Source organism: Caenorhabditis elegans, chromosome II (genome assembly GCF_000002985.6).
Source record: "Caenorhabditis elegans chromosome II".
NCBI classification, from domain to species: Eukaryota; Metazoa; Nematoda; class Chromadorea; order Rhabditida; family Rhabditidae; genus Caenorhabditis; species Caenorhabditis elegans.
Genome location: NC_003280.10, coordinates 14,588,561 through 14,600,190, shown reverse-complemented (window position 1 = coordinate 14,600,190; position 11,630 = coordinate 14,588,561). Strand labels below are relative to the sequence as shown.

The 11,630-nt window shown below is 38.0% G+C and overlaps 2 protein-coding genes across 2 annotated transcripts; one reads left to right on the top strand and one right to left on the bottom strand.

The window, feature by feature from the left end:
• Nucleotides 1-2,533: 2,533 nt before the first annotated feature.
• On the bottom strand, nucleotides 2,534-6,610 carry catp-4 (Sodium/potassium-transporting ATPase subunit alpha). The gene is made up of 8 exons (NM_064633.5): nucleotides 6,227-6,610; nucleotides 5,058-5,693; nucleotides 4,714-5,001; nucleotides 4,229-4,667; nucleotides 3,850-4,184; nucleotides 3,399-3,693; nucleotides 2,855-3,347; nucleotides 2,534-2,800 (listed from the first exon to the last, which is right to left on the bottom strand). The coding sequence occupies exons 1-8, from the start codon at nucleotides 6,563-6,565 to the stop codon at nucleotides 2,578-2,580; spliced, it is 3,048 nt and encodes a 1,015-aa protein (NP_497034.2). The 5' UTR covers nucleotides 6,566-6,610; the 3' UTR covers nucleotides 2,534-2,577.
• Nucleotides 6,611-8,297: 1,687 nt separating this feature from the next.
• Nucleotides 8,298-11,566, top strand: C01G12.7 (G_PROTEIN_RECEP_F1_2 domain-containing protein). The gene is made up of 7 exons (NM_064632.6): nucleotides 8,298-8,499; nucleotides 8,545-8,765; nucleotides 9,133-9,273; nucleotides 9,317-9,427; nucleotides 10,151-10,636; nucleotides 10,719-11,191; nucleotides 11,239-11,566. Exons 1-7 carry the CDS (start codon nucleotides 8,436-8,438, stop codon nucleotides 11,495-11,497), a joined length of 1,755 nt encoding a protein of 584 aa, NP_497033.2. The 5' UTR covers nucleotides 8,298-8,435; the 3' UTR covers nucleotides 11,498-11,566.
• The last annotated feature ends 64 nt before the right edge of the window (nucleotides 11,567-11,630 follow it).

Below are 11,630 nucleotides of genomic sequence, written 5' to 3'. Positions count from 1 at the left end.
GCAGTAATGAAAACTTTTATGGGGGTAAAACTGTGGCACGCATGTGAAAATCAGATGGTAAAATTAGATACACAAACAAACACCTCTATCTTTTCTCGATATTCTTGTTTCTCACATACACACTATCTCAATTCCAATCATCAAACACACACACACAAACACATTAAAATAACGGACACTGATAGGTGGCGATCGGTCGTTTTTTTTAATTACTAAATTTGTTTTTGGGCGTATTTGAAATTATTAAAACTGTTCACCTCACAACTCTTCCAAATGAAATCTACATATATCATTCGAAAGAGATCCCTATAAAATATTATAGGCCACTACAAAAAATTCAGCGCCAGAAAAATTCATCGTCAGAAAATATTTCAGTGTTCTGTTTCCCTACTTTTAAGCTTTGAAAAATAGCTTCCAAAGCGGATTTTGGTAACTTTTTATTAAGGCTATTAAAAAATTCTGGAAGCTTATTGGAATTTTTTTTGAAAATTCTGTTGTGATAAACGGCAAGATCGGTAAAACGGCACACGACAAATTCAATTTAACTTTACTTTTTCGGCTTGGTTCAGAAAAAGTTTTGATATGATTCTATCAAACTATCTAAACTTCAAGGTTTGAGAAGAGAGGTAAAAATAAAATAGAGACGCAGAGAAGCAGAGTATGGACAAAAATATTTCCTTATTGATAAAATGGGCAGCATTGTTTAATCAAATTTAAGGGTAAGCAAACTCTTAAAATTTAATAGTCTGATGATCTATGTATTAAAAATTTGAAAAAAGCGGAATAATAGGAAATTGACCAAAAGGACCGAATATGCAAAAATTACAAAAGTTATACAGTTTTTATGTATAACTATGTATAACATTTATGTATAACAGTTATTTATGATTTTTTTCAACTTTGCAAAAAACATTTGAAAACTTTTTGGGTGAAAATCGTTTGAAAATTTTGGCGAAAAAGACAACAACTTTAAGGATGAATTTAAAATTTAAATTGCATTTTTGGCAAAATTGAGAAATAATTTATAAATGTTTTAATAATTCTTTACAGTTGAATTGGATAGCAATGGTATTTTCTACAATTTAAAGCAAAATGTCCAATAAAAAGTTGACAGCTTAGAGGTTCAAGTACTTGTGTGCCCTATAAATAAAAAAAATGCAATTTAATCGGATTTAAATAATACTAATGAGGAAAAATTATTTTTTGGAAAAAACCAATCAGCTTAGAATGACAGCATGGTCCGACATTCACTTGACAATTGATAAATAAATTTGAAAAATTAAAATCCAACTTATAAAATGTATCCTTTGTCGACTCCCAAATTTTCACTGTGAAAAAAATTTTAAAAAAGTTTTTGAACATTTTAGTGGAGAAATGAACAAATCATAATGAGCTCATATTGGGTCCTTTTAGCAAATATGTAGAAAATATAAACAAAAAAAAATCTAAAAATCTAAAAAACCTAAAACGCAAACCTATTAAATACTACAAAAGATCAAAACTTCACTGATCTTCAATCAGGGTACAGACGTGTACAACTCAGCTTGAACCTAATTTCAAACAATGTCTCTCTCACAACTGTCTGTTCCCGTCGTCTGATTCTCTTGTGGAGCATGACTTTTTGTCTCTGGCGCCGACAACAATCACGTGCTATTTTTATTCTAGATTGTTCAGTGTTTCTACGAGTGTGTGTTAGTGTTAAAAAGAGGATTAGAGGCCGAGAAAAAGTGTAAAGAATTGAGAAATGCACTTTGTGCTTTTCCTTTTTTTTTTAGTTGGATTATAGCAAAACTTCAGAGAAAGTTAGAGAAAGTTGGCAGAAAGCTTGTTGAAGTTTACTTAAAGTTGATAGAAAATGACAGAAAGTAGGCAAAAGCACTGCATAAAATTAGCAGAAGTTTAAAGAAAGTTGGCAGAAGTCTGAGGAAGTTAGCAGAATTTGCAGAAATTTGCCGGAAGTATTCTCAAAGTTTCAATAGTGTACAGAAAGTTAACAGAAGTTGGCGGAAATACAAAGAAGTTTATTGTTGCGGCCGCCCTCCGGAGACTCTGATATGAATGACCTACTTTTTGCAATGGATAATTTTTTTTAAAATTAAAATCAAAACTTATAGAAAAACAGTAAAAAACCAGCAGCCAAACAAGATTGTTGGCTGATCACCCAACCGATATCAAGTAGAAGAAACAGAAAAGTGATAAGATAAGCGGTGGGGGAGAGAAAATTACGTGCATATAAATCCGGGGTAGCTATTGATCAATCAGAAATGGTTGTCGCGCAGATAGTGATAACATAAACATGCTGAATGATTCTTGTGATAACTGTTCAACTGAGACAGCTGAAAATTATTTTTTACAATATGAAAAATGGGGGTAAATGTTTACTAAAAGTGAAAAGCGAAAGAAAAATAGTTGGATTTTAGAGAACATTGCCAGAAGTTCACAGAAATCAGAAGTTTTCTTAAAGTAAAGTAGAGAAAGTGTGACTTAAATGTGCCAACATTAAAGAATACCCGAAAACAAAAAAAAGCTGAGCGGCATTTTCACATCTCTTTTCATTCACATAGAAAAATACAATAATCAATAGTAGGTCTCTTTGTAGATATATCCACCAGGATAAGTCCGAATGAAATATCTTCTAACCTCGTCATACAAGCCAATGAAGAATGCGAACGGCAATGCGAGAAATCCAATTTCCAATCGGAATCCTTGAACTCCCAAGACTTCATTCACAAACGGAGTGTTGAGAACAAATATTGCCAAGAAGCAGGTGAAGATCACTGATGTATTGAGCACATGGTTTCTGAATTGGCAAAATGTAAAGATCATCCAAAAATTATATTAGAAAAAAACTTACTCCATTCCTTGCATAACCAAAGAGTTCTTTCTAGTTTTCGAAGCAAACAAATCAGACCACTGGGTGACCACAATCGTGAAGAAGAAAGTACCATAACAGCAAGACTCCAGAGCTTTTCGGCTTTCATAACTCCATTGTTGTCCATAACTGTCCTCCAAATCATCGATATACTTGTTATCCCATTGCTCACTAATATTCAACAAATCCTGCGGGAACCATCCGTTCGACATCATCAACACAAAGTAGGTGGTGAAGCCGGCGCACGCTTGAATCGCTCCGATTTGCATGTAGGAGAACATGACGAGTCGTTTGTTGACGAGCTTGTCGTAGAGCGGATTACGCGGAGCTCTCTGCATGATGTCGCTTTCTGGAACCTCGTATGCAAATGAGATGGCTGGCCAGAGATCAGTGCCAAGATCGATCATGAGAATGGCGATGATGGACATTGGAAGTGGAAGACCGAACAGGACATACGACATGAAGGGTGTGATTTCTGAAACATTATAGATTTTTAATGCTATTATTCAAAAGTTTGGTAATATACCTGGAATGTTGCTGGTCAAGGTGTAGGCGATTGATTTTTTCAGATTATCAAAGATCAGACGTCCCTCCTCAACACCAGTCACAATTGACGCAAAATTATCATTGAGCAAAATCATGTCAGCCGCCTGTTTTGAGACGTCGGTTCCAGTAATTCCCATCGCAATTCCGATATCAGCCTTTCGGAGCGCCGGGGCATCATTCACACCGTCTCCTGTGACTCCAACAATGTTTCCGACCGATTGGAAGGCTTCGACGATTTGAAGTTTTTGAGCGGGAGAGGTTCGGGCGAAGACGATCTGAAATAAGGTAAGTCTTGATTGTTCACAGCTGTCGAAAATGAGCAGCCGACATTGATCAATTGATCAGGCTGACTGCACACGTTTGATCATCACTCCCCCATATTACACCGTATGACTGTTTATATATTGCTATGCAAGTAAAATAAACCCTACCTGGTGATAATTGGTGACCACTGCCTTCAACGTTTTTGGCGACATGGTAGTCAGTTGCTCTCCATGAATAACCACTGCTCCTGTTGGCTTCAGACGTCCTTTACCATAGATCTCATCACTTGCTGGGTCGCATTTCGGATCCGCGTTCACAATTTCTGTGACCTGCACGTTTTCCTCAATAATGTGCACTTGATTGGCAATTGCTCTAGCTGTGATTGGATGATCTCCGGTCACCATTACAACTCGAATTCCAGCGTTTTGACACACTCGAACTGCTTCAGGGACACCTGGGCGAGGTGGATCAATCATAGAAATTAGGCCGAGGAAGCGGAGATCTAAAAGGCGAAATGTAGCAATTAAAATTTAACAATAAACCAACTTTTGATTGGGAAATTGGGTTCTTCCATGTTGAACTTAAATCCGGGAGGGAACTTCGTCGTACTCATCTCCAAATCACAGAATCCTAAGACTCGTTCTCCGTATGATCCAAGTGTCTCGTAGGCCTGCTGGAACTCCTTTTCAAACTTCTTCGATACGTTCTTTGTCTCTCCATTCTGATAATACGTAGAGCACAGCTTGAGAATCTTTTCCGGAGCACCCTTCATCACAAGAATGTTTTGCTTTTTAGACATCGGATGGATAGACAATTGGTATTTGTTGGTAGAGTTGAACGGAATCTCTCCAATCTTTGGCATGATTTTTCGGAACTCATCTACTTGACCATCCCCTCGAATCATCTCGCAGTATCTCATGATGGCTACTTCGGAGGCATCTCCATTTACTACTCGTTTTGCTAGAGGTACATCGAATTCAGGTACCTGAAAGAAAATAGGTGTTTTATTTGTAACTGAATCAATAACTTACTCGAAAATGAGAACGACTGCACAACGTGGCACATCTAAGCAACTTCTGGTACGAGTCCTCCTTCTCATACTTCTTTTCGCCTTTAAAATGGTCATTTGGCGGTAGGATCTCGGTATCCTTAATCTTCCCATCAAACCACAAATGCGTGACAGTCATTCGGTTCTGGGTGAGTGTTCCCGTTTTATCCGAACAAATTGTCGACGTCGAGCCAAGTGTTTCAACGGCTTGAAGCTTCTTCACAAGGCAAAACTTTTTGCGCATTTTGACGGCAGTAAGAGTGAGGCTCACCTGAAAGTTAAAGGAATTAAGGAATGCTAAGTTGTAGTTTTAAATAAAATTTTTACCGTTACAGTCGGAACAATTCCCTCTGGAACATTTGCCACCACAATTCCCATGAAGAAGACAATAGCTTTGAGAGGTGGATACTCGTAGACAAGAGCCAATATGAAAAACGCAATTCCTACGGTAAAGGCGACGATTGAAATGATCTTGATGAAATGATTGATCTCCTTAGCCAATGGAGTGGGTCCTGGGTCCACTTGAGTAGTCAATGCAGCGATTCGTCCGACAAACGTGCGGTCCCCGGTTCCAATGATGATACCCTCGCCAGATCCTTCCAAAACACTCGTACTGAACATGCACAGATTCTTCGTCTCCAGCGCGTTTTTGCTTGTGCAGTTCATGTTTCTTGTCTGGGGCTCCGATTCTCCGGTTAAACTCGAGTTGTCAACTTTCAGGCCTCGCGCTAGGGTAACACGAAGATCTGCGGGAACACGATCTCCGCCTCTGAACCGAACAAGATCACCGACTACAAGATCTTTGACTTCGATTTCTCTTGTGGCTCCATCTCGAACAACGAGGGTCTTCGGGGGAATCATGTTGGCAAAAGAGTCCATCAAATTTCCACTTTTTCGGTTTTGATAAAAATCGAACAATCCGGTGACGGTGACTACGGTCGCCAGAATTATAGCCATGTACATCTGAAAGTGTCCAGTTACTAGAGTAAATATAAAGCTACAGTCATCCTAGTATTCCTAGTTCCTATTGATTCTACAGTAACCCTACAATAATTCAAAGGGTATTCTTTAGTAATTCGGAAGAATGTCTGAAGGAATCCCACAGCAAGCTTACGGTAATCCTACACTAACCCCGAAGGAATATTTTAGTGGTTCTACAGTGATCCTACAGAATATTTTAGGAATCCAACAGCACTACTACAGTAATCCTAGTGACACTACAGTAACATATAGTAATCCTGCTGTCTCCCTTACGTGGTCCTACAGTATGGATCTTCTTGAAAAAATCTAAATTCAGGTAACTTTCCGTGAGAAACTGTCATATTTTAAAAACAAAAAACAAATGACGTGGGAGTATTTCGTAAGAATTTGAGTAGAAAACAGACAGTTTTCCCAGAGCTCAGCTCATTAACGAGCTGACAAGACCTCTCAAAAAGTGTGTTGAGGCAATTTTTTGAGAACCCTTACAATTACGGAGATTTCACAAGATCACTCACATTATCCTTTGGAACCTCCTCGTCGTCGCTCATCGACAAATCCATTCCATAGCCAACGGCAGAAGCACTTGCGGCACACCAAAGTAGAAAGTTAAATCCACCGAAAATCGAACCAGCAAGCTTGATCCACTTGGAAGTTTGTTTGGGTGGCGTCAGTGCATTCGGACCGTCCCTGTTCAACCGATTTGTTGCTTCGGCTTCCGATATTCCATTCTTTTCGGATGTGGTGTATCTTTTGAACAGGGCGTCGAGCGGTATCTCATGATCGTCGATGACCACATCTTTCTTAAGATCCTCCAGCGACTTGTTCGTTTTCTTCTTTTTGAAGCATCCGAACATTATGAAAGAACTCTTTCGAATACTCGCAATGACTGATTGATTATTGATTATTTTTGTTTTTTGGGAAAACGGACGGAGGGGGGGGGGGGGGGGTTGACACATGGATGGGGGTTTACGTTTTAATTTTTAAAACTTCTGCTTTATTTTGTAAACTTGATTGATTTATTTATTTTTATTCACGTTGCATATTTAATATTGAATATTTATTTTCGGCGATTTTTATGATGGCCGAGAAAATCATGGTCTAAAATTTGCTAGTGGTCTAGAGCTTATGTGCCTGAAAAACGTTTCCCCTTGTACAGAGTTCTAGGATGTTCGGTTAGAATTCTGATGTGAAAAAAAATTTGAGATGACCAAGTATTTAGGTCTGATATGATCTAGGTTTTCTCAAATGGCCGTGAAATTTGTTGTATGGCCTAGCACATCGGATGTGGCCTAGGTTTTCTCGTTGGACCGCGAACTTTTTTGGCTGGCCTAGACTTTTAGGCTTGGATAAGAATTTGTCAGGTGACTAATACAATTTATAAGATGGCCTATAAATTTTGATGTGGCTTGTAATTTTCCAGGGCATCTGGAAGATTTCGAGATGGCTTACAACCGCGGTTTCCGAGGACGGGTAGGACGCAAATGACGTTTCTCAAGATTTCTTTTTTTTCTTTAAAAAACTACTTTCACATAAATGCGCATTTTTTTTATAACCTTATTCTCAATACTCATGACCAATATCAATTATCAGAGTTGAAAAAAAGCACAAGACCCAATTTGCAAGCAGTTTTCTTGGTGTCCCGATACCAATTAATCTTGATATTAAGGCAAATGTAGACTAATAAATCTTGTAAATTGTAGCCTACATTTGAAAATGTTACTAAATTCAGAGCATGTGCAAGTCTGTTGATTGCTGAAACTTGTTCATGAGCGTGTTGAGATCAGGTACACAAAAGTATTACGAAATCTTTTTAAGCAAGAAACTACTAATCTCAAAAGAACAAATCGCATTTGTAACCTAATTTGCAGTTTTCAGAAATTTTTGAGCTTCCGGAATAATGCAAACGCCAACAAAAATGTGACAAAAATTTAATTAATTTTTCTGCTGGGAATGTACTATAATACTACTGAAATGGTACTGTGGGATTACTGTAATTTTGGAGAGAAAATAAGTAAAATTTTGTAATTTGTAGGGATATCGAGTTAGGGTCAGTAAAGGGGTGTTGTCGAGGAATTATAGTAAAACTACAGTGGCACTGTAGAAGTACTGTAGGTTTAGAAAAAAATATTTTTCCGTTTTTTAAAATTCTATAGAAACTTCTGAACCTTTCAAAGCTTCGAGAAGCTTCTTGAAATTTGAACACTTCTGAAAAATGCAATGCATGAGTGCATTCAAAAAACCTTGCGTTTTTTAGTTTTTCTGCTTTGATCTGAATGAATGAAGAATCAACAAAGAATAGTAAACTTTTCTTTTTAATTAATACAAGTTTTAAAGCGGACATTCTCCGTATACCACCTGTTTTTGTTCCGATTTTTTGATCTTACCCAGAATTACCCAGACACGGAATTCTCATCATTTATTTTTTATTTTTGACGTAACAACATCAGCTTCAATTGTGCTGGCCACAATTCTAACTTCTCCACCATTATGATCACAAATCGTATTTTTTGTGATCTATCCAATTGACTTAATTACAGCCCACAACAAATCCGCTTCGAATCTATACGAAAACAGCCAAATTTGGCGACAGACATGTGCAGCGCATAGTGCACATGACTTGTTTTTCTCGTCTCCATGACTTCTGAGAAATGATCGCCCCGCCCACTTTCTTACCTTATCACCGTCTAAGCTCAATTCTCATTTCTGTCTTGGTTTTGAGTAACAATGCCCGAAGAAATTGTGACAAGAGTTATTACATTCTTCTTTCCCTATGATTCTAAAGTTGAAGGTAAAAATGATTGTGTCGATACCTATAAAATACACACTTTTCCAGAATACGAAAATAGTGACTGGTATCGAGGAGATCCCAGAGACCATTCGAATGGTCAACCTAATGGTCATGAGATGTGGGGACATGGGCAGATCGGATGGTGGCAGAAGGATGAAAACGGATGGCATTGGTATTGGGAGGATGAATCAAATATGCCTAGACCTACTCAGGGGCTAAGTGAAATTATGTCTACAACAACTACTACAGGATCGCCATTGTCTATTGTAAGTTGGAATGATTAGTATTACGTAGATTTGAAAATGCTTTTAAAAAATTAACTGTGTAAGCAATAAGCTGATTATTTTTCGGATTTTGAATTGAAAGATAGTTACTTGATAGGTGGAACATTTTTATGATGGTTCTTCAATTTATTAGGTACCGCCCATTTGAACGCGCAAGGTTCAATTTTCTCAGAAATTTTAAATTTCTGCCAAAGTTTTTGTGTTGGCGTCATTTTTTTCAACTGTTCTTATTGTTACTTCAATTTATCTGATTTTTGAATACCTAGCCTACATCATCCTTTATTGAAATTTGTATTAAACTAATTTTCAAAATGGAAAGATCCAATTATCGTATGTTGTTCAATTTCAGTACTCCACAACTCCGTCCGACGCCCCGGAAACCTACAGCGACACAGTGCTCTCAGTGGTTCTTGGGTTTTATGCTCTTTTGCTGTTGATTGCTTTTGCAAGCAACATTTTACTAGCCGGTGTGATTAAGAAATATCGCTGGGTATGTGAGCAAATTTCCACTGACCAACAACAGTGAATTTCAGGGAATGAAAATGGCGTTGCTTTTCCATTTATGCGTGACTGGAGCTCTGCTGTCTATCACTAATACGTTGCACCTGCTCGCCAGCGGATATCATTTGCTGAAACGACAAAGGGTATTAGGTGTTATTGAATAAAGACAGCTGAAAATATTTAATTAGTAATAAGGAACATAAAACGCGGAAATTGTAACTTTGGTCTGTGATTTTGCTTTTTTCGCTACGAAATTTTTTTGTTTTTGTTTTTGGAGCCAATTTCATGGGAAAGGTTTACCATAAAGAAACATGTGAACTAAAAATAAAAAGCGTATCCGAAGAAATTAATCAGGAATAAACTATTGAGATGACAGTCTAGGCTACCATGGTGCATGTTTTGATGCCTACCTGGAAAACAAATTTCACACGACCTTTGTCAGTAGGGCAGAAATTGCGCGACGTAACTGAGAAAGTATCAAAGTATTCCAATTGTAAATTAGCGTCTGATCGAAAAAAGTAACTGGAATGTTCTAAACCTCAATTCTATTTTCATCTAACAATGTTTTATTTTTCACAACAAGTCGTGAGAAAATTATTCAATGCTCGTGAAAACTTCTTATGTTAGAAAGAAAACAACAAGTTGATCTTACGAGAAAACTCATTTATAAATATCCTAAAGCAGTGGTCTAGAAACTTTTTTTGCTCTTTGATAGATCACAATTTGATGCAAAAACAAATAAAAAACAAGCCACAAGTTTTTTACTTCAATTTCAAAAAAATTAATGAGTTTCAAATTTGTTATTAAATGTTCATACACATTACACCAAATGTACTAAACGTAATGCAAGTTTTAAAATATTTCAGAATAGCTCAACCGTGCTCCAATCCTTTGCGATCATCGCCTGGGTCGACCATTTCATTGGATTTGCGCTTCTTATTTTCGTAATGTACCTTGCGATCTTCTGCTTCAAATTCTACTGGAATAACAAAACCCGCAGCATCGAATGGGGTAGATCATATGTCCTCTACGCTGTCATCTCCACTTGGGTTATCGCATTTTTGATTGCCGGCTTCACCGCGTTTTTCCAATGCGATTCACACATCAACTCGCAGGATCAGTGCATTCAGATTGTGTGTGCTGTCTCGAATATTTTTTCGGCTATATTCACGGAGCTTCTGACAAGAGTTCGAATCGTTATCATTGTGATTATCATACTTTTGATTCTCTTCTCAGTTCGTGTTGGATCCTCGACCGTCCGACGAGAGAGTATGGTGAAAGTGGAAGGAGCAGATATTCATGGTGATCGGGAGCTTCTCTTGATGTGCTGCACGGTGTTTGGCATTTATGAGGTAAGGTTTTTGTGTTCATGATTTTTCTAAAAATTCACCTGAATAACTCACAATTCTCATAACGAAAAATTCTAATTTCCAGTTGTCCATTCTTCTCCCACAACTGCTAATTTTCTTCTGCATTTCACCACTCTTGTCTGTCGCCGCGTGGCATTTCGGCGTCTTGTTTTCGACGCTTGCCACGCCGATCGCCGTGATTCTCATCAGTCGGAACACCAGAGATCGCATGTGGCTCATGTACACGTGCTCTGGTAGAAAAAACAAGAATGCACCACAAGGAAGTTATGCACATACCGCCAAGAAATATCATGACAATGCTGTGGAGGGAGGCAATGGGAGACGAGCGTCAGCGACTACAATGTTCAGTCAGGAACTCTCATCCGATTCGTCTGATGAACGACATGCTAGGAAACTTTCGATGATCGTTGAAGAGCCGTCAAGAAAACCGTCGTATGTGGAATGTGCGCCAGTGGAACATCACCACGAGGTAGTAATACATCAAGCACAACCCGAGCCAGAGTTTTCTAAGACTCCCAAGCTTCCGAACGTAATCAGGTCAGTTGGCATTTCCTTTCTCTCATCCATAATATCTATAATTCCAGAGTCCAATCAGCCGACCACGTGGCACGTAGTACTGTCGACTATGATGTCTCGAGACGTCGGATGTCATACCACGACATGCCGCAAGTTGGTGACAATCTTGCCAGTCTGGTCAACTCAAGAACTAAGCGGTTTAGTTTGGGAGGACCAACTGTGAACATGAATCTGCCAAATCAAATATTTGTGCACCATATTCATCATGATAATAAGATAAAGCCGATAGAGCTACGCCCCAGTCCAATGATCAGTATGATAGACTAGATTTGAACATACAAATTTACATTTATATTTTTGTTTTTCTTATAAAAATTTGAATAAATAAACATATTTTTTCTAATGGAAAAATGATGTCGGGGTACTGTAGTGGTATTTTTGGAACAAAATGTCGAAGAGC